We start from the raw sequence: 27,790 nt of genomic DNA, 5'->3' as shown, positions 1-27,790 counted from the left end.
TTAAAATACCTCAAAATATTTTATTGCTACGTAAGTATATGTGATAAGAACAAAGGTATTTACATATCTTTCACATTAATATTTCCTGGATTGTTCTAATCACTCGACACGTCTGTAACTTTGAACCTTAATTATTAAGGTGTGTGCTTATCAGTATTTGAACTATGAAGATATCTTTAAGGAGGCTGTGACCCCTTTGATCACGTTAAAAAAAATATATATATCTTTTTAAGTCATGGTTTTGTAAGATACCGTCGTTTCAACATTACTATCATCATTATTAATAAGGATCTAGGAAAATGACTCAGTCTCCAGAAAAACAGTCCCTATTGTGCTACCAGAAACCCATATTCTGGTGCTACTCATACTTAGGATTGTCACGCAATTGCGTGACAAGAGAAAACGAGGATTACTTTATAGGCAAGATTATCATAATTGCGACAAGCAATTTAATAGGGTTAGTTCTAAATCTGGAACTACGATTATCAATTGATCCAGCTACAGGAATTAGATAAGGAAGACGCAGATTAAAGGTGAGCTAAAGTCTTGAAACTAAAAAAATTCCATTGAGTGACACAAATAAACCCTGTTGAAGGTGTCAATCCACAGCCCCGTTTGATAAACAATACTTTCTATATCGGAGTACTTCAGTACACCAGAGTTACACAGTTCTAGTTTGCTATACATGTAAACCCGTCTGTTTTCTCCGCGATTTGTTACGCAAGTGAACCTGTGTCTAAGATTCAAATATTAGCCATCAAATGGGAGCAGTTTTGCCGCGGGGTTTTGGACTCTCCGCGCTTGGCTGTACCAAGACCCGCAAAACTGCCTGTCGAACAGGAACTTCCCAAACCAGACAGCCATACTCCGGTGGCTGGTATGCCAAGAAAAGGGAGTATGACCGTAATTAATACAGTTGCTAACAGTTTGACAATTTACCTTTCTACAATAAAATTAAGACGATGAAATCAGAAGTATACCGGTAATTTCAGATACAGTCGAACTTCCAGTAAAAGGACAACTTTGCGAGCAAGAAATAAGTGTCCGCTTAGGAGAGAATATTTGTCGCATTCCCGAATAGAGTGCTCGGGGCAAGTATCGTTCGGAGATCGCAGTGGTCAACCACAGACTTCAATAACGTAGATTTACTGATTTAGCGTTTGTATGTTGTGGCTGGGATCGTGGTTAAGTGTTCGACTATGTGAGGTGCTCGTTAGCGGAGGCTCGACTGTATCTGCAAAATACGGAATTTAAAGTTCCCAGCACTTTTCATGTCATAAGTAAGCGTCTGATCACTTGATAAACGCCCAAGAATAAATATTAAATAGTAAAAAACTCTTTGTACAGTCCATAGAAAAATAGTGCATCTTTGAAAACATAATTAGTATCTACGTTTTGTACAAAAGCTATTTACAGTTTCTACAGTTCAAGGAACCTGCCTAGAAAATATCTAGTACACTAATTCTATTGATTGATTTCGGGTCACGTTGTGAAAAACCATCGTCCTTCGTGTAGACTTGAGTTTTCGAATTGCCAAGGAAGGTAAAACAGCACCTTAAGGTGCAGCCCTGTAGAAAGAATGGAAAGAGAAGATAAATGTTAATATTGATAATAAGAAAACGGGTCAGAAACGTTTGAGAGAGCTGGAAACAACTGAAGCTCGACTTTTACGTTATGTGGCGCTAGGCCCAGGGAAGTGACATACCAGGGTCGGTAACGTACTGTAGAAAAGAGTTTCCATATAAGGTTCGGTTACCGGCCGTTTATATGGGACCTCCCTCCATACCCCTGAGCTCTCTAAGTGAGTTTCCAACCCCGATTTGGGATCTCTGCAATAAAGTATCACATGTCCTGATATGGGACTCTTACAATAAGGTACCAGACTTTAGTAGAAGATTCTTATCGAGTTATCTGAACACCACTGACAAGAATAACTATACTGAGCCAAAAATGTCAAGTTTGCATTACTCTTCAATAACGTCGTCATCCACGTTTTCTCCTTTCTTCAACTTGGCGATTATCTAAAAACGGAAAAGAGATTACAATGTAGTTATTAAAAAAAAAAAAAAAAAAAAAAAAAAAGCACAACAACGCTATTCAGTTTCCGGAACATGTTTCGATGTTTCAAACATCATCATCAGCCATAATGAATATATAAGGTTTACAGAATGATCGTTATTATATATGTAAAAGCCTATACAATGAGCCTTTAAAAATTCAAATATACGTAAAATGCAAACTTATTTAAACTAACCAATAAAAATTAAGAAAAGAACAATAGTAAAAAACCACTAAGTGTAACGATAAATTGACATGCCCAACTTGTTTGTTGAGTTCGGGATTTAACCGTTCAATATGAAAAAAAACCCTGATTTTAAGTTGAGAGAAGGTCTTAGCATAATCGATAATTTTAAAACAGGATGCATCACAACTGTCTCAGCAATGCCTAGAACAATTGAGATGTCTAAAAACATGGGAATTTTTGTCCCGAAAAAGATGCTCACTACAATGTAAAATGCAAACTAAGCAGTGTCTGATCACTTACCCCCTTTAATCTGTTGATCTCTTTGTTTTCTGAATTCTTCTGAGCATCGTTAGTAATGAGTTTCACACGAGAGGCGTACCTGCAAGAATTAGGCAAGAAATCAACCAAATTCTCCCTATCAGAATGATGGCAAATGTCCGAGAAACAGTTTGGAGAATACAGAAGTTGATATTTGGAAGACTCACGTGAGAGATGTCACCGTTTCATCTGTGTTGTAGTCCGCTGGTGAAATGTTCACAAACATAAGAGTTTTTGCGTTACCACCTGAAATTAAACCACATTTATTTATAAAATGAGAAATCACTCTTACGCGAAGTTATGCCTGAGGCTATATGTGATATGTGCTTCACAACTGAACTGCCAAGATCTTAATCACTGTCATTTGCCATTTTGACTGTTGGGCGTGAGCCAGCGATTGTCGAATCTACGAGCCCGAGTTCTCTATGAGCGAATAGTCAACGAGGCGCAGTGGAAACTGTAGAGAATTGTACTCCAAAACCTACAATTTTATGAACTTTTAAGTCAAAAATTAATTAAAATTGACCCTGTAAAGAGCACCGCGCGCGCGATTGTGTAGAGTGTTTCTGTCGAGGAACTATCGGCTGATAGTTGCCCCGCGGAAATTTGATGTTCTTAAAACAAATATTAGCCCGAGAAGCGAAGCTTCGAGGGCTAATATGCTAGTTTTAAGAACATCAAATTTCCAAGGGGCAACTATCAGACCGATAGTTCCGAGACAGAAACACTCTATTGTCTTTATTGTTCACCACTAAATTTTCTTCCGCGCGCACATACAAAAACAAGCATCGTAAATTATTTTTACTTTTGAAGATAAAAAACTCAATTGAAAGCCGAAATTTAACAAACGAAACAAAACCAGACGAGAAACCCACTAAATGCAGTGAATTTGGTTGGGTTTTTTTGTCTGCAGGCAGCTTGTTTACAAAAAACAGTCACGGGCGGGCACTATCGATCCGGGCATTTTTTCACGGGAGGGCACTATGGGCTGATAGTGCCCTCCGGCGGACGGGCACTATCGCGTCACGTGTTCAATTTAAACCAATCAGAATCGGAGAAAATTTAGTGGTGAACTATAACGGCGAATAGAAATCAATGGGAGAACCAATCAGATTCGTGGATTTCCAACAGAACACGACTGAGTTTCTACTAAAATACGCTAGTTGAAATAACCAGTTTGCATGACTTGCCATTTGGCCCCCTTTGCCGTTGTCTGGCAAGCCGTTATTCAGAATGCAAACCTTAAATTTTGCGTTCTGTTATTTTTCGAGTACAAGGCCAAAAGTCATACGATTTGGTTGAGGTCAAATGACCGACTAGCTGCCTTTTTGGATGATCTTGATTTTCCTGCAGGGCAGTTATTTCTTTCCGTGAGCGCAAGGGGCGTATGAATGATTGGGGCGCGAGTCAAAAGCAAAAGCGAAATCCTTCCCTTCCATCGGTCAAATTTTTTTATCCGCCTAACAACTTAGGCTTTCACTCTCTTTCACACTCGGACAATACAGCCAATGATCGTCGATGTACTCTAAACTTCAAAGACTATTTTTACACAAAGAGAATAGTTCAAGCAGCTTCTTACCAAGTGAGTCCTGCATAAGCATGGTAAGCTTGTTGTTTCTGTATGGAATAAACTGCTGTTCGCTGGACAAAGCCGAGATCACATCTCCCAGGGCGCTCAAACTTTTATTAATGGATTGGGCTTCCTGTGAAACACACACAACCAACGATATAAACAAGAGAAAGATGCATAACAAAGGAAAGGGATAGTAATTGTTGATGTTGTTTTTTTGTATAGAAGAGTGACTGCAATGGAGTCTTTAATCAAACTATTTAAGTAAGCTTTTCATGCAACAATGGCTTATACGACAAAAAAAAGTGTTCAGTAAGTTATTTTATGCAATGTGCTGTGCAAAACCTACAAAAATAGCTTACTAAGATAGGAAAGCGTCAAAGAGGTCAAAATAAAGGGATGGTCAAGTTTTGCGAAGATGAAAACCGATAACGAACCGCCCCCTAACGGAATTCTTGTGCACTTAGATACTAGTTTCCGAAAGTATGGGAGGGAGACTGGGAATTACCTTGAGCTGTTCAGCGGTTGCACCAGTTTTATTAGCACGTTCAGATCCCGCCAAGTCAACTAAACTGATCTGAAACAAAACACACAAGACTTCAGCCCTCACCTCTACCAAATCTATCCTACCTAGCATGGGGGTTTTCGCATTGGTTAAACTTATCAGAACTAGTAGGAAAAGCATGCAGCTGGCACGAAGCGCGGGAAACACGCCACAGGTGCTAAGCCCGGGAAAAAGGCATACGTCACAGGTGCTAATAAAAGCGCGGGAAACACGCCTCAGGTGGCAAGCGCGGGAAAACATGTCACAGGTGCTAAGCGCTGGAAGAAACGTCACGTGTGCAAAGCGCGGGAAAGCATGTCACGGTGCAAAAGCGCGGGAAAACACGTCACGGGTGGCAAGCGCGGTTTGATTGATTGGCCGAAATAAAAAAAAACCTGCGTTCTGATTGGTAAGAAAACATTGGACATGTATTTAAACTAATTTGGGAGAATGGTCATCAAAATTACTTTCTTAATTTAGTGTACACCCACTACAAGACGATTACCAGTTCTTTTACTTTTATGACCGTGGCTGCCCTTAAATGAACAAGTATCGTTTTTGCCAACAAATTCGCAAAATAAAAAAACCAGCCAAACCCTGTAAAATTAGGAAATAAAGGGAACTTGCTTCGTGCAAGACTCAAGTAAATATCTATTGACATACCTTGCCTTTGACAACAGCACCTGAAGTTAAATTTGTACTTTCGATAATAATTCCAAGAATAAGATGAGACCGTGAACTCTCGGCATTCATTTCTGAAGAAAAAAAAATCAAATCTCACTTTTAGTATTATCTCGTGGAGACGCAGTGGCCTAACGGTTAGTGCGCTGGACTCCGGATCGAGCGGTCTGTGTTCGAGCCCTGGCCGGGGTCACTTGCGTTGTGTTCTTGGGCAAGGCACCACTCTCAGTGCCTCTTTCCACCCCGCTGTATAAATGGTGCCAACGAATTGAGGGGGCAGCCTGACAGAATGCTGGGGAGTCACCTGCCATGGACTAGCATCCCATCCAAGAAGAGGAGCAATACTCCCAGCCACTTCACATAAAAAATCTGGAATTTAGAGCCAAGAGCTATGCGCCACTTGGGCTACAAAGGCTTCGCTTAATTTATATTTAGTATTAGATTTAAAGTAAGAAACAGATGACCCTATTCAGTTTGAGGGCTGGAGTCTACTAATAGGCCCTGAATCTTCAGTACAACTAATAAAGAAATACAGCTATCGCTCTAAGAGATTCCTCAGGCTCTATTCTTACTTGTTGAAGCGACGTGTCTGTTTTCTGAACCCCTTTCAAATATGGTCCAAAGTTCATCCTTGGTCGCCGCCTCCATCATCACAGAGCCGTGCACAAACACAAGACCCTAAAACAATACAACAACACTCAAATATTACCAACGTTAAATGACCGCCATCTTGAATTTTTAAGTGGTCCTTGCGCAGCCCACATTTGGGTCGATATTCGACGATCTTATAAGTTTACACTCTAATGGAGGGCCAAAGATGCAGTTTTGGCCTTTTAATTACAGTATAATTCATGTCTAAAACTATTTTAAGAATAAAGAAGTAAATTACCTTTTTGTCTTTTTTGATGTCAAGTTTTGCAGGCTTAGGAATGTCAAGGAAAACAGTTCACTTACAAAAGATTATACATGTAGGCTAATTTTTTAATATAATATCTAGTTTTCTTATCGTTCTTATATTTTTAATTTATTATTCCACTATTGCGCCATTTTACCATATTAGGGCAAAAGAACGCGCACAGTAGAACAGGGCAAAAATACGGGCGGACAAATTTACGGAATACTGGCCCAAACAAAGTGGAAAAATTAGTGGAATAATAAATCCCTTATTCGATGGTTTAACATATAATACGAGCGGACATTTTGCTCATTGCTCGTATTTTTCCTCGCTCCGTACGGGGCTCGGAAAAATACTACGCAACTCGCAAAATATCCGCGCGTATTATATGTTAAACCATCGAATAAGGTGTATGTATTTTATGTAACTTAAGATATGTATTTTTTATGTAACTAAAGAAATTTTTTTCTATCTTAAGAAAAATAAAGATTATTTTTATTATTTAAAATCTAGCGTGCAACAGCAGCCCATTTTTTTTGCGTATTGTTTCACGCTGGCAAAACAACAGGTGTAAAAACAATCTTCTCTCGGAGGACTTCTAAACGGTTTCCTACCCTTCAACTAAGATCATTTTTCCTACCTTTTTTAGCCCCAACACCTCCAAATCCCATACCCTATTTAAGCTCTCTCCCACTTCAGACAAAAAAAGGAAGACATACACTTTACAACTAGAAAAGTACTCTCATGTAGGAGGGTACCCCGATACTCGCCACGTGCAATGAAAAAACTAGCAATAAGAACAAACAATATAGTTCACACAACATTTACAACTGTTTTTTTTTTCTGTCAAAGGATACATCTTTACCATGTGGTGCCAGTAAATCAATAAGCCTGTCATTATACAACTCCAACATGTAACAGTGAACCCTGAAGGAGAATTTGGACCTGAAAACAAAATAAAAACAGCATAAGAAAATGAAACGCCCCCAGTAGTGTTACAAATCAAAGTTAGTCATGATCAAACTCTGTTTTCTCACACATTCACGCGTGACGCGACTAAATTGCTTTTACTTCCTTTCGCATATCACGGACTCATTTTTGCCTGAATCACGCGTCACGCAAACCTCATTACAGTAGCTCGTCCAAATACAATTATGTCCACCGCAACTATAATTCACAGACTCACTTTTGTTCATCCATCAAATGGTAGATGGCTTCCATAGCACGGGGAGCAATGCCAGGCGATTTCAGTTCCTTGTCTCCAATCATTGTGTATGTAAGAAACGTCAAGAAAAATAAAATAAAGATTCTTATTTCCTGCACCATTATTCATACAGCTTTTAGAACCTTTTATTTATTTATATTTTTCAAGGACTATTCAAGCACTATTCAAGGACAAAAATTGTTTTTTTCCTGTAATCTCAAGCATTTCAAGGACTGTTGGTAAAAATTCAGGGATGTTTTAAGGAAAAGACCAATTTTTTATTTTATTTTCAAAGACGTTTCAAGGCCTGTGCGAACCATGTCAAAGTTTGAGATTGTGACGATTTGTTATGTTTACTCCATACAACACTAAACAAAATCTTGTTGCTTCGAGGAGGATTTGTCCCGTGTCATTTCCAGTGGACGTTTGTTCTTGTTATTTCACTTCTTTGTTAATTCCAGCTCCAGAAAGGTTAAAGGGGCTATGTCACTTTAACTTAAGGCAATTTCGGGGCACTGGCCAACTGTTCATAGAATTAACTGAAATATCACAATAACAGCTTAAAACTGTAGAAGAACTCAAAAGAAACACAAAAAGGCCAAAAAGGGGCATGGATGGGAAAAATTCGAAAAGATTAAACTGACGAATTGCGTTCGGGTAAACTTGAAAAACGTTCGTCCTACTTTTTTCAAGTTTATCTCAATTTCTATGAAAGTGTCATTTGCAATGCTCAAAAATCATCCGTGTTTGAAAAGTGGCCGTGATTTTGCCAATAAAAGACTATTGCTCTGCCAATTAATTAACGAAATTAAATAGAATTGCCTAAAATACCGTGACCTAGCCCCTTTAAGCCCACCACTGAGGAAAAGACTGAAGGGGTTCGGAGAGGGTAATGTTTTATTGTTTCAAGTTTAAAGGATATGTTTTGCCTGAGCCTGTTTGTCCATAAGCAAAGATGCACACATTGTAACCGTCCACAGCCGACTGGATAAGATTCTGAGAAGATGAAAACAAAATATGTCAATATGCATTCCTAAATCAAATTAAATCCACTTCCAGGTACGGTACAATTACAGACTCGTACCCAGTCGCTATTTACGTGTTTTGGGGGGCGAAGAAGATGGTCTTCCCATGACACCCCGCGCGCCTTAATTTCGCTAGTATCAATCTTCTTTCGTCCCCCAAAACACGTAAATAGCGACTGGGTACGAGTCTGGTACAATTATAAATACAAGCGAGAAGTTTGAAGTGAAGTTCTTTTATAACGCTGACAGTACCAACATGCACAGTGCGGTAGGCGATGCACTACAATCTATTTGATTAAAATACTATGGCTAATGTTCTCTGATTAGGTGATTTTCTGTCTTCTCCATACATGTCTGTTTGGCAGGGTATTGTTAATGAATGGAGAAATTAGAATTTGGTCTCTACTGGCAAATAGAAAAATTAGCATTAAAGGAGCTCAAAATTTCAATAAAAAGTTTTGAGAACAATGAACTGATTTTACCGTTTTCTCCAAACAATGCTACAAACCATGTACAGCTGATTTAGACCAGTAATGTTAATCTGTATGCTGACTGTAGAACTTACATTTGTGTCCTCAAACACTTTCTCTTGCCCGTGATCTGGTGTAAAAACTTGATCATATTGAAAGTCCTTTGGACCACGAGCTGTTTCCACCACAACAGTATACTCATCTGGGGACTTGATTACTGAATAATTACCCTGAATTGTGGAAAAAAAAAAAGACTTAAAAATTAGGACCACATTGTACAGCATGGAATTACTGCTAGATAGCTTTCATTTGAATGGTCACACACTAGGGTTTCATCAACAGACTTTAAGTTAGAACCATCTTGTACAGCATAATAAACAGTACCACATAAGTACTGCTCATAGCTTTCATTTGAATGGTCACACACTGACTAGGGTTTCCTTCACAGACGAAAACGTTAGAACCGCCTTGTGCAGCATAATAAACAGTACCACATAAACGTACAGCTCAAAAGCATTCATTCGAATGGTCACACACTAGGGTTTCCTCCACAGACGTCAACGTTAGAACCACCTTGAACGGCCTAATAAACAGTAGTGTACCACACGAAAGTGCAGCTAAAAAGCATTAATTTGAACCCATGACTCTTTCCATGCATATCACAACAAATACACTACAATGGAACTCCGATATAACGATATGCCAAGGGAGCAGTTAAATTATATCGTTATATTGAGGAATCGTTATATCGAAACTCCCGATATAAAGTTATGGCTGTAAGATAACCGAAAATATCGTTATATCGGGGTAAACCTAACATATACTTTTTTACTGGAAAAAGAGGCTTGGAATATACAGTTTCATTTTCGTATATCATCGTACAAAGCTGTTGTCAGAAACGTTGGAGATAACTCTATTGCTGTTACGTTATTGGAAGATTTTACGTTCGGTCCGCTAAATTCTCATCGTTATATCGGGAATATCGTTATATCGAAGATCGTTATATCGGGGTTCTGTTCCATTCACTTTACTGTAACTTCTGCCGGGCCATTTAGAGGATCGTTATATCGGGGTTCCACTGTTGCTACGCCCTGCTGAATACAAAACACCAAATCTCACCCTTTCTTTTTCTGATCCACTGAGAGGCCTTGCTCTGCAGTAAACTCTGATCTTTCCTTTCATATCTTCAACCATGTTGTAATACTTCTTACGCAAAATCTATTGCAAAGAAGGAGATTTTAACATATTTTGCAACATTCACTGTTTAACGTTATCATCTAAGTCATGTATGAAAGAAAATTGATTATTGCTGAGAATCTAAAAATTAAACAGCAACTAATTGTAACATACTTTAAACTAAACAAAGAGCTTGTGATAATAAAAATAAACCTAGCACAAATTATCTTGGCTACATGTATTTATTATGTCTTAGGAACGGACCATTAATTTCTTGGAGGGGGGGGGGGGAGGGTATGAAAAATATTCCTCTGCAAACCTTTTTTTTAGTTAATGCACCTCTGCAAACATTTTTTTTTTCGAAATTCCATCTTTGTTTTGTTATACATATCGTGTTTGCAAACAATTTATTTTGTCTTTCTAGGCCCTGCAAACAATTTTTTTCAATATTTTTCATACCCCCCCCCCCCCAAAAAAAAAAAAAAAATAGTCTGTCCTTTACAAAGACTTATTATCACGTGTACTCCGAACGAAATCTCAGTTTGAAGTACTTACTCTTTCACTGTTGTAGTTATCTGAAAGAAATTTGTTCTCTTCTCTTAGAGCCTTCACTTCTTTTGTCAGATCGTCGACCTTCTCTTGAGCAGCTAAACCTTCCTGTTTACGATACAAATGCCAGAATATTAAAATGAAAAATGTCACATCCGATATCTCGCTACAAATCATATCACTATCAAAAAAAAGCCTGCAACTTTCGGGAGCGGAAACGTGTTCCGTACACTGATGGGTTTTTCTTTCTTACTATAACCGCCCAAGATGTAAAAACATAAACACAACCGGCACATAAATGAACATTAACTGTGAAAAAAAATATCATTATAATTTCTTCCGCGGTTTCAGGTAACATTTTTAAGGTTTCTGTTGTTTCAGACAGAAAGAACAGGCTTATTCTAGATTTTTTTTTATAGAGATTTGAAAACACAAATGATAGAGCTTGTTGCAAAAAAAAAAAAAAAACCTGCAGCACGGCAAAGTAACGTTTGTCCTTGGTATGTTATTCTGACTCTGTTATTTCCTAGAAGTCAAGTTAAAATTGAGGTCACTTTCTTCGGAGGGTTGTCATTTTGAAGGATTGCTACTTCCGTGATTTCCTAAAAACAGTTCAATTTTAACACTACCTTCGCAAATCGTTACTTTCGAACTTCACCAACAATCTCCAAGAGAAGTAATGTAAAACCCAAGAAAACGTGAATTACTTTCGATACTCAAGTATAAATTGCTCTAATTAGGATTTTTTAATTATTAAAAATGGAAAATTTACCTGAGCAGCAACTTCCAGTTTAGAAAGAGTATCCTTGTCTTTTCTGCTGTCTGCTAACAGAGCATCATGTTCCTATAAAGGAGAAAAAAAATTATTACATAGATTAACATCATTTTAGTGGCTGACTGTCTTAAACAAAGCCAAGGACAGTAGGTAGATATTGCTACTCTGACCGACTACAGCAACTTTAAATAACACAATGTGCTTTCAGAAAAAGTAAACACATGGAATGTTGTCAAGAGCAGAAGAACAAGGGAAAACCAACTCATGATTGATTTGAATTTGCTGCTGTGCTGATTGGTTAAAGAACTTAACAACTACCGTAAACCAAAGAGTTGTTTTTACCAAACACATAATTAACACCACAACTTCTCCCATCTTGCGCTATAAAAAGTGTACAAGGAGACCGGTAGTAAAAAAGTTCTATGCTGATATTTGTCTTGAATGATATAAAACCAGCAAATAAAACAACGCAAAGAACAAACCTTCTTAAGATCTTTCAATTCTTCTTCAGTCTTAGTTAGACTTTCTTTAACTTTCTCAAACTTCTTTTTCTCCATTTCCAGATTTTTCTGCAGGTCTACAGGTTAAAAAGCAATTGAAAGGTTGCCATTGAATTAACATCCCCTCAACGTTCACTTTTCACAATGTTCACAATTTTACATGACAAAAAAAAACAAGCTTGAATCAACATGGATGGAGGAGAACAATGAAATCACACACCTTTAAGTTGTTTGTCCTGCTTTTTGGCAGCAGCTCTCTATTAAAATTAAATGATATCAAGAAATACCAAAGTTAGAATATGACACTCAACTATAATACTTATAGTTCACAGTGAAGTCTGGTGTTGTTAGAAGAACTACGTAATCCTTAAAGCAAGCAAAAGAATGTGACACAAACCTCTTCAGCAGAAGGACCAGCTGGCTTGGCCTTTGATTGAGCTTCTCGCACATCTTTTTCTAGTTGTTTGATTTTACTGTGATCCTCCTAAGAAAGTCAGCAGATGAAAAGATAAGAATTGTACTAATTTTATGCACTTTATGACGACAAAAGATACAAAACAGGCACGGATTGGGCAAGGAAAGATTAAAGCAAGGAATAATATAGAACGTAAAATTGAAAAGGTAAAGACAGAAAAAAAATAAGTTAGGGGGAAGACTGGAATTGGGGAGAATGGATGAAAGATCGGAAAGAAAGAAAGAAGGGAGGAAGGGAGCGAGAACAACAAAAAGAAAGCGAGGAGCACAGGAATGCAAGGAGAGAAAAACGAAAATATGAGTTTAGAGATTGTGTAAGAGATGACTTACATGGGCAGCCTTCTTCAATGCTTCAACTTGTGCCTGAAGCTTCTCCTTTTCTTTGTTAACTTTTTCTAAGTCAGCGGCTGCTCGTGAGTCCTTTAATGTAGAGAGAATAGATTAAACAATCTGTCTGCTTTCATCTTGTGAAAACGAAAAATTATATTGCCTAATGACATAAATTTCTATGGTGGTAGTTTCTCATGACCTGTTTTTCATTAGCTGCAAACAAGCAGGGTCAATTATTTAGTTTGTAGTTACCTTTCGTTTTGAACTTGCAGCTAAACCAGTGTCAATTTTTGAATCTTGAGGTTTTACTCCACCAGCTTCAAGCTCTTTAATCTGCAAGAGAAATGAAAAAATTGATCAGCTGTCCTCTTTAATTAAGTGCTGTATAAAATGCATGAATGACTATGTAAAAAATAAAATAAAAAACAAGGAAAATGAACGTACTAACGGATTGATTTAATTTAAACCATGAAACAACATTTAATAAATAGTGCTTAATAGTCAAAAGTAAACAAAAGAAAACAATAGAATTAGCATCTAATAGTATCTATTTATGAAGAAAATCATCAAAACAGAATTTTGTGTTGAAAACATCCAATTCTCAGAAATGCATAGTAAAATGAAGCAAAAATAATTTGAATTTTGAGCTATAAAAGAGTAAATAGGTTTCTTTTACAATGATACAAATTTAATAGAAATTTTATTGTCACCTCACCATGGGCGCTTTTTATAGACAATAAAAAATACAATAAATATAATAAATTGTCTATAAAAATTATTGATAAAAACACACCCTCTTTTGAAGAGCTTGTATCTTCTTGTTGTTTTCTTCTATTTGTTTTTTAGATTTGGTTTCAGCCTGGTCTTTGGCCTCCTTTAGTTCTTTGACCCTCTCAGCTCGCATCTTCTTGTTTGCATCCTGTTACAAAGAAATGAAAAAAAAAGTTTTAGGAAAACTGCAGATAAGTATCCATGATTATACTTAAACTTTGGCATGTCAATTTTCTGTGGTCCATCTTTTTTGGTAGATAGTAATGTCAAGCTAAAATAGGCCAGCCAGCCATCCAGCCAGCATCTGTCTGTTGGTTAGCTGGGCAGTGTATGGGTTGTTGATTGGTTGGTCTACTGGCGGACCAATGCCACTACAGGTACAGTGGGGCAATTGCTTTCTTATTCGTTGCTCAGTTGCTCGGTTGGTTGCTCAGTAGGTCAGTCAGTCTTTGAGTCGGTTTGTCAGAAAGCAGTCACTCTGTATTTACTGTGTCTGTTTGGTCAGTCAGTCAGTCAGTCAGTCAGTCAGTCAGTCAGTCAGTCAGTCAGTCAGTCAGTCAGTCAGTGGGTCAGTGATTTGGCTGGTCAGTCGATAGGACAGTTGTCAGAGTTGATCAGTTAGCCAGAAACTTATTTAAAACCAGTAAGATTTTACAGTTGGCAAAGACTTGAATATCTCTAAACTGACAGAGTTGTGGCAGTCAGTCGACTGATTAGCTATTAATGGAGTTAACCAGCAGCAGCTATTCACAATTTTACTGACCTGTAACTCTTTTTCTGTCTCTTTTTGTAGTGCAATATTTTTGTTCAATGTTTCCACTTTTGCTGTTAGGGTTGTCACTGATGCCTTGAGTGTCACACTTTCTTTCACAGCTTTCTCTTTGTCCTTTTCAAGAACCGCCTAAACATCAAAGGAAAATTCAAGAAAAAAGATTATATGGAAAAATGACTTTGCAAAAACCACATCACATAGGGTCTAATCTGGTATAACGGTTTTACCTTAAAATCAAGGAGCCAGATAAAGTGTTGGCCTAGAAAAGTGTTTGATTATGAAAAGTTAAAAAATGAAGATTATATGTGAGTGGCCAGACAACCACTTTGGAGAGATGTCTTACAGTAATGTAGTGTACATGTATGTGTGTGGCCAGGGCCATCGCTGAATGTCTACTTAGGGCAGATGACTGGTTATTGGAGTTACAAAATACAGTGTTCACGTGTTGCCAAGTGTCTAATTCATATAGTAGAGGAGTCTGCCTCTGTGAGGCACCCATAAGCAGAGGTGAGACTGATCTTACTGGATAGGTTGATGACATTCTGTTTTAGACAGAAAACAACAAAAATAATTCACTGACCATTTTCGCTTGATAAGCACCAATTTCTTTGGCTGTGTCAATGGGAACATTTTCTAAAAGCTTCTTCTCTAGTTCTTCTATTCTCTTCTTTGCCTCCGCCAGGGCCTGCATAAAATCAATCACAAGTATTAAACAAATAGGCCAAGATTGAAGAAGTGTACTCACTTGCCACCATAGAGTGTTAAGAGACATGAAATCACAGATATTTGGCAAAGCAACAGGACCAAGTTTACATGTAAATCCTAGTCACAGTGGAAAGAGGCATGCCCCAAATGAAAATGACTGCAAAGACCCTGATGCTCTAAAAAAATTCCTGCTACATACTTCTTCTTTTTGTTTTATTTCAGCTTCTAAAATTTCCTTGGTGGATGCCAGCTGTGCTTTTAATTCATCTACTTCACCAGAAGATCCCTCCTTTAAGCTTGCCTTTTCCTAAAATTATAAAACAAGCATAAACACTATGCATCAAACAAAAATAATAAACACTCCTGAAATGCCCCTGCTGCACTTAGATACTGTACTGTGCCCCTAAAAACACATACAACTATAAAATAAAGTTAAGCTCACTTATTCTCAGTCTTCCAAACTTCAAAGAATCTGGCTGTGAAATCATTACAAGATGACGTCACCTGAGTGCCAACTTAAATCAGCAGTGGTGACGTGCCTATGCCATACAATAATTATAAAAAAGCTGCTCAGCAGCCTCAGGATAAATTACAAACCTTTTTGAGTGCCTCAATCTCCTCTATTTGAGCTAATGTTGTAGCTTTTTCTTGCTCCAAATTGTTAGTTGTTTTTGCCAGTTCTTCCTCCAATTCAGCAAGCTTGCTTGACATTCCCTACAGTGTACATTTACAAAAAATATGGATGTCCTTAGCCCTTCACATTTTATTATAAAGAATGATTAATTCATATTTTCTCCTGACAAAATACATACATTACCAAACAGACAAGTAATGAGAATAAAGAAAAAATCAACTACATTTGTACCAAATATTGTCTTGATAAACCACTGTATTCTCAGAACTGACATTAAACGAAATGTACCATAAATGATCTAATAAATGCCCGGGGTGTCTATTAAATTTAAGGGGCCCTACAGGGGGGCATTTAATGGATATGAGGCATTTATTAGAAAGAGGCGTTTATTTCACTTTGACTGTACATGTAATACCGTATTTATTCGATTAAGCGCCCTGGGTGCTTATTAAATTTTTGGACCTTGAGAGTGGGTGCTTATTCGTGGTGGGCGCTTATTTGAGGCTGGGTGCTTATTAACTTTTCACCATTTTCAGCAAGTATTTAGTTTATTTTTGTAACAAAACAATAAATAATAACAAAACATGAAGATGTACCAAAGCAGAATTTTAACTGTTTATTGAAAGTTTCTTATTACTAAGAAAACTTGGTCTACGGGGAAGTCTCTTAGTAGTACTGAGTCAATTTAAATAATCAATACTCCTCTTGTGCACTTCACTTTTTTATGGTGTGAGGGTGGGCGCTTATTCGAGGCTGTGCGCTTATCAACTTTTCCTACCTTCAGGGTGGACACTTATTCGAGGTGGGCGCTTATTCGAGGTTGGGCGCTTAATCGAATAAATACAGTAACTTCAGCAAAACAAATGAGACACGTAGTTTGCACGACGGAGTAAGATCTAAAACAGAGTTTTTGAGTTGGAGACTAATTTATTCTTCGCAATTGCAAAGCTTGGTGATGTCATTCATAGTTTGATTTTGATGTCTTCATTGTCATTGGGGTCAACCATGCGGCATCGTTGGCCTCTACAATGTCCCAGTCAAGCAAGAAACTAAATAAAGTGCGTGATTTCAGACTCTATAGAGCGTTACCTTGGTTTTTGAGGCAATTCTTGAAGGGGGGCATCCATTAGACAAGAGGGGGGCATATAATAGGCTTTTATTTGAGAGTGGGCATGTATTAGATCATTTACGGTCTGCCAATCAGTATGGAGAATACAAACATTCACAAAAGGTTCAAATCAACATCTCCATACCTCTACATCTTGACCTTCAACAGACAAAGAAGAAGTAGCCACAGGAACCCCATCTCCAATCTCATCCAGCTCATTCCTCAAATCTTCAACCTCCTTCTCCAGATCTTTAACTTTCTCCTCCAGCTCTGAGTTCTTCTCTGTCAGCTCCTTGTTATTTTCCTCATGTTCAGACACCTTCTCCTCCAGAGCTTCTTTCTCTTTAGTTAACTTCTCTACCGACACCTCCAGTTCATCTCTAGCTGCCTCAAGCTGGCTGATTCTGTCTTCGAGTTCTTCAACCTTAGCCACTGCTATCAGCAACTCCTGGAGCAAAACCAAAACATTAATGAGAAACATGTACCGGTATTTACATGTATTTGATCATTAATGTAATGCCCCATGTGGTTCCCTATGTGTTAATACTTAGTCTAACTGGTATCACTCATTACAATGCTAACTGGTGCTTGTCTGAAATTGCACTTAGAACCCAGTATTTTATTATTTAATCTGGATCATTGTCTTGCCCCCTCCCCCACTCCCACAGGTTTTTAGCCAGGATTTGATAAATTGGGGAATGCAAAAATGTCTATAAAGCCTAACTCCAACCTCCAAAGAGGGTGTGAGGGCAAGATTTAAGCATGTAACCTTGGTGTATTTCTGCAGTTTTGAGTGAAGATTTTCAAATCTGCTAAAACACAACTTAATACACTTCATTTAATTTTCTCTAAAACTTAGGCATCCATAGGACACCTGAATGTCCATCTGGCTAAAAGCCTCCCCCTCCCCCCCCCCTCGAGGTTACAGCCCTACCATTTTGCTGGGTCAAAGTTACCCCCATATTATGTCACCTAGTAAAGTGTATGCGTACCCTCATGCTTATTAATTTTTTTTTGGTCGTAAGTGATAAATATAAAACTATGAAGCATGGCAGCCATTTGTTTTCCATGACAATTCTCACCTGCGGTAGATACCGTTTCAGGAACAGTGCCTTCCTTCAACATCGTCATGACAGCAATTGTATTTTCAGCTTTTTTGAGTTTCTCTTCTTCTTGCTTTATTTTCTCCATCATGGCCTGGACTTCCTCACTCCTAAACAACAAACAAACAAACATTAGTTAATGCTGGTAATATGGCTTGGATATAGAATTGTTTCTATTCACTAGCTAGCTTACAAGTAGCATTTAGTATGGCTTTTTGTTTATTATACAGTTTTAAATATACAGTATTCTGTAGCACTTGACAGTCAATAAATTGTTCTCTAGCAGTAAAATTATAAGTTTTGGTTTCACCAACTTAGATGCTTTTTATGTTAAAGGTATCAATGCCATGTTAACCAGACTACTTGCATGGAAAGTGGTCAAAGCCATAGGGACATGGTTTGGGATTTGAAATTCTGCCATTTGACACTTTTCTCTGTAATCCACCAACTGAGCTAACCAGACCAGGTGCGGATGCAGACCGGTTTTACTGTTTTACGGAAATCGGTCAGATTTTAAAACGATTAATATATTTTTGGAGTTAATTTTTTTTTTTAATTTCAAGATCAAAAATGCGACTTTTAAGCTTCCAGGGGAATGGTACGGGTCAATATCGAGCATGATTCCAGGCTCCCTCCTTAGGCGCTACGTGTACGTTCGTCCTATATAGGAACAAACGGTCAGCCACTTATTTGCCTGACCAGACAGAGTCTGTTAAATTACAAACTTTTTTTCTCTAACAGGAAATATCACAAAGCTACCTAACATGTACATTGCATATTTATTAAGGCTTACAATCTTGTGCTTGTAAGAACCAAGTCCCCTGAATTACAATATTATTATTACAAGATAGGCACCAAACATCACAGACCTGTCATCTTCAGCTGGCTCCTCTCCTTCATGATCTTGCCGATATTGTTCTTTCCACTTCTCAAACTCCTCCTTCATCTTGTTTTGTTCATCCACTAAAGCCTGCTTCTCTGCCTCTGCAGCTTTCAGCTTCTCCTCAGTCTCCTTATCATCCACTTGCCCTGCTGCTGCTGTGGCCGCCAGCAAGCCTTGAAGCTGCTCCCGGAGAGCTGTGCATTGCTGTCTGGTTTCACGAAGCTCCTGGGGTGTTAAATTCAAACAATTATAATGTTCCAATGCCTGTGTCCTGTTAAATCAATTTATGTGCTTGCAAAGTGAAAACAATCAATGGATTCCTAATCTAAGATATGCTTTTCATCAGTAAGCAGAGACCACTCCCTAACATGCAAATGGACTACTCAGGGCAAAAGGCTCCACCTAGAAGGGGTACCTTTTTGCAGGCTAAAGGCTTTCAGCCTGTATAAAAGTAGTCAAAATATGTTCACGACGTTGACAGTGACTATGAATTATAGGTTTGGAAGACTGTTATACAGTGAAAAAAATATAATAATATAAAGATATTTCAAGGAATGTACGAGACTCTCTATAATAGACACTGGGAAGGCTCCACCTAATAATGATAACAATCTTTTACTAAAGGAAAGCTCCATCACTTAAAGTGAAGTTTACAGTAGAGGAATCCTAACACTAGATAGATATTATATAATGCCCATACAATTAATAACTCAAATAGACACACCTACATACATGTAACAGCCCATTCTGTCCTTGATTTTGACATTTTTAATGATTTGTCTATTAGTAAACATGTTAAGTTTAAGTGACTGACATAAATTATTTAGTTCACTACATCTACAAACCTGTTTATTGTCTGTGGCTTGTTTTTCAAATCTTGTCTTTTCCTTGCCAAGATGGCTTACTTCCTCTTCCAGGTTCAAAATCCTTTCTTTTTCTTTCTCAAGTTCCTCCTTATTCTTGGCAGTCTCTTCTTTGTTCTTTTCTATTTCTTCTTGAAGCTTTGTAATTTCCAGAGTAAGCCGCTCCTTTTCAGCATTATCCAGCACCGTAACAGTTGCTGTAGCGGCTGCAGCTAGCGGCACAGCTTGTGCCGTCACTGATTCTTCTGCTTGTTCCTTTACTTCTTCTTGTGTCTCCTCTTTTGGTGTCGCCTGTGGTTCACTGGATGCTGATGTCACTGCTGTTGTTGTTATAACGGTAGTTGTACCAACTGCTGCTGCACTGCATACATTTAAAGAATGCATTAAATTTGTAAATTAAAAAAAAAAAAAAAAAAAAAAAAAAAAAAAAAAAAAAAAAAAAAAAAAAAAAAAAAAAAAAAAAAAAAAAATAAAAAAAAATAAAAAAAAAAAATAAAACAGCATAGGGAGATACACGTTTCAACCCTTATGGGTTTCTGGTTATAATAAGTTATTGTAATCTTAATGATGAACTACATGTAGCTCAGGATCATCCAAACTTTGCAAGCATTTTTGTCACCTTGCTATAGTGGTGTGCATGTAAATTATGGATTAGTGTTACTTAGAGTGTTCAATACAAGAATGCCAATAGTTTAAGCCACTAAGGTCTCTTTTTAGGGCTGTATATTGTGAAAAAAAAATTAAAAAATGCCATTATACTGTTTTGACAGTTAGATCGATAAGAGATGAAAAATGGTACCTTTTAAGGGGTCAAAAAAGCTTGAGCTACGCCCAGATTGGTCTCTTTTGGGACTTTCAAATTTTCAAAGATCATCCCCACAATAGGCCATTTCCTATGTATTAAAATTCTACTTGGCTCCGAGGCTTGGGGGAATAAAACAAAAGAAATCACGTTGAGGTTCAGGATGAATAAATCATTTCTTTTGTTTTATTCCCCCAAGCCTCGGAGCCAAGTTGAATATTAATATATCGGAATTGGCCTATTTCATATGGAAGATACCTCTTCCCCCCACACACACCCCCACCCAGGTACATGTCAATTAATTAAAAATGGTGGAAACTTTTGAAATAGGTGCAGTACGAGCATTCATGGGAGTGTTTAACAGAAAGGCATCTTTCAACAATCACCTTTCCAGTTCTAAACTTTTAAACATCAGCTAGAGACTACAAAAAACATAACAACTTACGCTGCCTTTAAAGCATCGATCTCTTCTTGAAGTTTCTGCAGTTCACCTTTCAGAGCATCTACTTCACTTGTATGCTTCTCTGTCAACTCATTTATTTTCTTTGTTTCTTCTTCTTCTTTTTCTTTCAGTTCCTTCTGATGTGCCTCTTCCTTTTCCTGTTTTTCTTTTTCAACAAGTTCTAACTTTTGTTTCAACTCATTGACTTCTTCTTCATGTTTTGCTTTCAGTGCACTGATTTCATCTTCATGGGAGCTTTGGCTCTGTTCCTGTTGTTTCAAACCTTGTTCCTCTAAAGCTTTCAACTTTTCTTCAAGTTCTCTCACTTTTTCTTGTTCGCCTTTGAAATCTGCCAGCACTGCAACAAGTCAGACCAATTTAATTTCATTAACAGATTTGTATATAATATAATATTAATAATTATAATAATAATAATAATGATAATAATATTAATAAATTATTCATTTAACCCAAAAAAAAAAACAAAAACAAAAATCTTAGCTGGCAGCTTTGACCGTTACATGTACAAATGGCCTCTGGAGGCACAGTTGACCTAATGGTTTGCATTCTGGACCCAGGTTTCAGCGCTGGTCAGGATCACTGTGCTGTGTTCTTGCCTCCTCTAAATCAATAAGCCTGTTTAATTAAATGGGTACTAGTGTGAAATTTATGCTGGGCGATAATCCAGCAATGGACTTACCACCCACATCCAGTAGGGAGTAGAAATCTCTCCTTGTCCCTTCTTGCTACTGCCAGTGGAAGAAAGGTCTAGGCCTTACAGGCCACTAATCAACTTGAATGTAGGCTTTAACTACCATTATAAATCACTGTACTTACACAAAGTGTATTTAGCATGTCGTTCATCCAGCATCCTGGTTAAGTCTTTCACAGCTGTTGCCTGTAAGGTGACAGATTGAAAGAAAAGTTATATTTAAAAAAAAAAAAAAAAAATAAAAACAAACCTGCGACGATTGCTCTGTACGTACACGTACAATTGGAGACTTTTAATAAAAAATACTCAATGGTTAATCATTACTTGAAGAGGTAGGCAGGCAGACATTTAAGAAAATATATTTCATTTCAAGAGACTTCATCTGTATGTGCAGGCAGAAATGATGTCACATCACAAATGAAAATCTTTTAGTAAATAATAAAGATGGCAAATTTTAGTTTGTTAATTACAGTAAAAAATAATAAGAACATAGAAACAGAGTGTTACAGTAGGGATGGTGTTACAAGGAACAAAAGCAAGCCAAACTTTAGTTCTCAGAAAAAGTAACTGACAAATTTCTTGGATATTCATATATTTTTCTGTTTGCCACAGTCAGCAAGGGTATCAGTGTACTTATGCAGCTTACAATTTTTTCAACGCTTTTTAAGGAAGCACGTACCTTGTCTTCCTCAAGCTGGGCAAACTCTTCCCTGTTTTTAATCAAAAGTTGCCTCTTTTCCTGTAGCAGAACCTGGTTCTTGTTTTGGAGACTCTGACAAATACGTAATCACTGTTAGTATATAGCACTACTTAATGGACATCTTATTAGTTAGAACTGTCTATATAAATAAAACAATATTGATCTGCAACCCTCCAATTAAGACCATTTTAGTCGCCATGTGCTAATGGGCCACTGGCAGAGTTGCCAGCCTGGCGACTAATATTGGAGGATTGAAAGCGTGAGCTTATTTAGCACTAATTTACTGGCAACCAAACTGAGCAGTTGGTGGCCGGCCACTAAGGAAAAAAATAACTTGGAGGGTTGATCTGTACAAAGGCATAACATGAGAGTCTCACCTTCACGGTGTCTTGCCAGTAAGTGTTAGTACGAAATGAATCCTCACGATGAATGGTTATAACTTGACGGAATGTGGTGACTTTGTTGGAATATTCATTGCGCAAGTTAAGAACAAAAGTGTTGAATTTAGCCTGGCAAGAGATCAAGATTAGAATTAAAATAATAAATTATTATTACGTAGTTGCAGATTGTGCACTGCATCTTCATCAACAGAAAATAACAAAGAAACATAATTAATTAAAAAACTAAAACGAAACATATTTTGCAATATAAACAACTAATAATAATAATAATAATAATAATAATAATATATTCAGCATATATTTACATATAGCATAGAGATGCTCACCAGGGGCAGTTAAACAGGGGGTTGTGGTAAATGACACAACTTACTTGTAGGGGTAAATTATGGAAGTATAAGCCTCCAAAAATTAAGATAAAAATCTAGGTTCTTTGAGTTGATATCTCCCATATTCCCTCTCGGTCCTGCCCCTGATTAATCCTCTATCGCTTTCTGTTGTTCATATTGTGGCTGTTGAGGATTATAGAATTGCACAAGAATTGAAACAATTTGTTATACAATTCATAGCAAGTCACATAAAAACTAGTTAAATACCGGCACGCATAGTTTATGTACCTGAATATCATCCTCAAGTGTTTTGTATTGATCTTGAATCTGATCAACAACCTTCACATGGCCGCTTTTCATCTTCTTCATGTCATCCATTACCTAAGATTTACCACAAACAGTTATATCAGACTTCACACCACACTTGGTCTTCCATAATTGAACACAAATGTATTGTGCAGTGCTCAGTTCTGGGAAACTGGTGTTTTGATGGTCCCTGGCAACATGATTTTCCATACGCAGTTATACAAAGCTAGCTTAAGAATGTTACCTACCCTTTGAATACATTCTTTTGCATAGATGTACGGAATGTAAGGATTCTGTTCTCCCTGTAGCTGAGGAGGTGCTAGAAGACCACTGCTGCGACTAGAGGAGCTTTCTGCAAAGAGACAAAAAAATGCTGCATCAGCAAAGTCGGAAAAATTATGGGAAAGTGAATTACATAAGGAAATTAAAAGATTTCCACTTACCAGTACCCTGTCTGTGGAGAAGTACAAAAAATTTGAAATTTTAGTCCCCCAATATAATAGTTTAAAATACCTTTCCTAGAAAAAAAGCTTTGTCCCGTATAAGTTACAAACACTTTACAGATCGTGGCTACTGGATGTATTTTTATTCCCAGAAAAAACTTAAATACGTAAGACATAACTAGTGCTGACCAACTTACGATCCAAGCTTACCTCGATCTCTAATTCCTTCCCTAGAATCTGGTGATGGTTCTTCCCAAGGAATAATTTCCTGCGATAAAGAAATGACAAAATTAGTAGTAAAAGACTTTCCAATCTCCTAAAAGCGACAGCCTTAGCTTGGGACTATAGCACTCACAGGAGGCTAAAAAAGTAGCACAGTTTGGATGTGGCTGGGACCATGACTTAGTGTCTACTTAGGAGAGTTGTCCATTAGTAGAGACTTCCATGTACATTGCCTCAACACTCCACCAGCCTTGACCCTGAGAGTTCTATTAACTTCATACTTCCTCACCCCCACCTTCGCAATTTTGGGATGTGGGAACAGAGGCCAGAGTGATAATGGCAGTGGACTCTACATCAAGAGTCCCTCAAAGTCACATATACATGAAGTACTTTTTTAACTCCTCTTGGGTAATATTATACAAGACTTTATTAAAAACTAGCAATGGTATATTGCAGTTCCTGCATTTTGATTGGTTGACAGGCAATGGTACATAAGCGTATGTACCATTGACCACAAATATGGTAGCCGATACGCATCAGCAAAAACAGCTTGGGAGCTTAAATATTGCAATTCTTTGGGCGTTTTTAATAAAACAATAATTCCACTTGCACTTGTTGGATATGAGTTCGTTATAGCCAACTCGGCGCTACGTGCCTCGTTGGCTATCTACCATCTCATATCCAACGCGCGCTCGTGGAATAATAAGTATACACAATCCACTGCCTCCTGGAGACCTGTATCTTTATAAAAGTGTTCAATTAAACAACACTCACCCCATTAGTAATTGCCAATGCTGAAGATGAAGATGCAGGACGACTTAGTCTTTCTTCTTCACCTCTTGACCTTGGGCGAGATCCTGTTGATTTAGGTCGTGAACTTCCACTAGTTCCAGGTCTAGCTTGAGAACGGTAATCAATGGCTGGTGCCGTCATCGGTCTCTCTACTGGTACAACAGGGATAGGTTGCCTTGCCACTGCAGTAGCAGGACGCTGTTTTCTGTGATGAGCTGAGCTTGGTCGGCTTGAAGCAGCATTAGATTCAACATCAGCATCAGTTTCAGCAATGCTCCATGCATCTTGAGAAAATTGAAAAGTTGAAAATTTTAATATAATGTAATCTAATAAAATAATTGGACCTTGGTTGGATTTTCTTCAGTGGGATTGTTAGATTGATACAACTAGAATAGTCAACAGCTTTCACAGAAAACTAAAAGGTTTTCACCCACAAAGTCTAGGCTGGGTTGTTCAAAGCATGATCTAAAGCTAATCCAGCATTTATAAGCATGAATTACATGTATTATTTCATTTTTTAACTTCTCAGTTCTCCAGTTTTGACGTTGTCTAATTTCAAACTTGACAAAACATTTTAAGCAATAAATTTTAAAACACTTTTATACAATTATAGAAATTGAACCCTCAATCAACTTTTAATCCTGGGTTAGTGTTAATTGGCTTTCAAACAACCCAGCCCTAAAATATCACAAAAATAATCAGACTTCATACAGTCATGAAAAGTGTGTTTCATGGCACTAAAAAAACGTCTGGATTTTGTTTAAAGAAAAACAAATTGAATTTACATACTCACCTACCTAGACACACTACCTATGATACCAAGTATTGAGTAGTAGACATTCAGCGTGTTCTATTGAAAATCCATGAATTTGATTAGACGACTCCAATTGCTGTCTATATGCTAATCAATAGAGCATGATCATGTGCACATACATTACTCTTAAAATGTAAAATTATTCTTGATTTTTGGCTCAATAAGTAATATTGTAGGTTTTGGACTGAGATCCAAATACAACTAGATCACTTGCCTTTCTTTTCTATAAGAGAAAGTCAACTTGGCTATGTGTCATTGATTAATTGCTTACAGAAAACTCAGGCTTGTGGTTTAGTTGTTCAATGTTACCTTTCCTAGATTCAGGAGTCTGTCGGCCACTCTCTTCTCCATCTGTAGGTAAAACAGCATTTCTTTTAATCCTTCGTCTTGCACCGCTCTCCATACTGCCAAGAGAATCAGTCTCAGTTCCGTTAACACCTTCAGTGTCTGTTGTTTGAGGAACCTCTGTGTCAGTTGTCTGCGGCGCCTCATGCACTCCATTCATGTCCGACTGATTCATTTCATCCTCCGCGTCACCTCTGTTAGCTTCGTCAGCTTCCCTGACAGAGATCAAGCTTCCTTTCTGTGGTTCTCCTGGAGTTGTTGTGTCTTTGGTTAGATCTGAAGACTCTCCTGATTCCTTAGTTCCCTCTGTATCATCTGTGTCTGTCCATGCTGAATTATTCAAAGACAGACAGTGTTATAGTGTTATGCTACACCTCTGATGCTCTGTGCTAAAATTAACTGTCATGCATACAATGTATCTTTGTTTATATATTTTTATTTATCGCCCCCCCTTTTGAGGAAACTATGCATGCGTCACACTTGTTTTTGGCACAGTACCACGATGCTGAGACTACCTCCAGCACCCCTAAAAAATTGGGCACTGGTGCCACATTACATTTGGGACCTGTTAACGTTTACACGTTGATGATTGGAAGTGCCATGCCTAAAATTGTCAGCATGGTGCCAAAAATTTACCGTGCCGTGCTGATTTTTTTGCCCTCGTAAATGGGGTTAAAATCGCATGTATGCGCCATTACAAGTAAATGACTGCATGCACCACTACTACGAAAAAAAAAAAAAAAAAAAAAAAAAAAAAAAAAAAAAAAAAAAAAAAAAAAAAAAAAAAAAAAAAAAAAAAAAAAAAAAAAAAAAAACCCCCCACACCCCCACCCAAAAAAAAAAAACCCCCCCGGCACTACTAATGCATTGGAAATAGTGACTGCTTACAGTCAGTGAGAAGAGGTTGTATTAAAGTGTTAGGTTTTGGTACTTGATTACAGTGAAGCATAACAGAAGTTGGTGATGCATTCAATGAAACTATTTACTCCAATTGTGTTCACTACTTGCTACAGACAGAACAACAAGTACAGGGATAGATATGAACAGGAACAAGCCTCACGTAACATCCTAAAATTATTGAATGTGATTAGGCAATGTCTCAGTACTGTATTCAATTCCAGGAATCTCAACGCTTGATTTATAGAGTGCAAAAAAGTGGCACTGTTTCCCGTAAATCTGCAACTTACGATGTAAGCAAATTAAAAGAAATGAAAGATTATGAAAGGCTCTAAAACGTCAACTACTAAAGCCATTCGATCAGCCATCGCGCAGTACAGCTTTCGAACGACCAAGGTCGATTCGAAATAGATCGACATAAGCTAATAAGTCTTATATAAATCGATTTTTGCGATCAACGAGCAAAAAGCTGCAATGTCAAACTGTGACACTCGCTACATGCCGGCATATATACAAATGTAAGATAAGGTTTTATCCACAAAATGTCAAATAACTTCTGAAATAATTAATTACCTTGTTCCTTGGATAACGTGGATGCTCTTGTTTGCGGCTTCGAAGGTTTTCGCTTAGGAGCGACCTTCGGATTTCGTGTTGCCATCATTTTGTCGTCTTTGTGAGTTGGAAGTCTTCAGTTCTCTTGCCTCCTACACGGCTGAATTCCAATAACTCCAAGACAAATAAACACAGAAAACCACTTCCTAATCTGTAGAAAATCGTCTGCAACTTACAGAAGCCACATCTCGGATCAACTTTACGCCACGTTCGAGCGAAGCAACGAGCAAAATCCTATTTTGAGCAATACTTGAAACCCATAAAAATTAGGAAATGTAATCGGTTATTTCGAGATCTATAGGTTATTGTCAGAGCTATTGTAAAGGAAATGAAGGACAATGTTAGGTTCTCAGTTGCTAGAGAACTGCGTCCATGTTTACT

General features: G+C 37.6%; 1 protein-coding gene across 1 annotated transcript; it reads right to left on the bottom strand.

Moving 5' to 3' along the window:
* LOC144651505 (uncharacterized) lies at positions 1 to 27,717 on the bottom strand. The gene is given in 41 exon segments (XM_078511465.1): positions 1 to 1,568; positions 1,969 to 2,021; positions 2,546 to 2,624; positions 2,731 to 2,809; positions 4,143 to 4,266; positions 4,642 to 4,710; positions 5,341 to 5,432; positions 5,931 to 6,036; positions 6,248 to 6,280; positions 7,111 to 7,198; positions 7,440 to 7,531; positions 8,382 to 8,453; positions 9,048 to 9,182; positions 10,072 to 10,170; positions 10,684 to 10,785; positions 11,450 to 11,521; positions 11,935 to 12,029; positions 12,173 to 12,209; positions 12,350 to 12,436; positions 12,757 to 12,846; positions 13,009 to 13,089; positions 13,550 to 13,675; positions 14,291 to 14,428; positions 14,880 to 14,984; positions 15,204 to 15,311; positions 15,602 to 15,718; positions 16,892 to 17,173; positions 17,175 to 17,194; positions 17,829 to 17,959; positions 18,719 to 18,957; positions 19,578 to 19,956; positions 20,843 to 21,197; positions 21,677 to 21,737; positions 22,231 to 22,323; positions 22,629 to 22,760; positions 23,267 to 23,359; positions 23,533 to 23,636; positions 23,938 to 23,995; positions 24,724 to 25,025; positions 25,865 to 26,230; positions 27,371 to 27,717. Coding segments are annotated over 41 exon segments (4,995 nt in total). The 5' UTR covers positions 27,459 to 27,717; the 3' UTR covers positions 1 to 1,555.
* Between the last annotated feature and the right edge of the window lie 73 nt (positions 27,718 to 27,790).

This window comes from Oculina patagonica, chromosome 1 (genome assembly GCF_052425735.1).
Source record: "Oculina patagonica isolate OP01 chromosome 1, crgOcupat, whole genome shotgun sequence".
NCBI classification, from domain to species: Eukaryota; Metazoa; Cnidaria; class Anthozoa; order Scleractinia; family Oculinidae; genus Oculina; species Oculina patagonica.
This window is presented reverse-complemented; position numbering and strand designations above follow the sequence as displayed.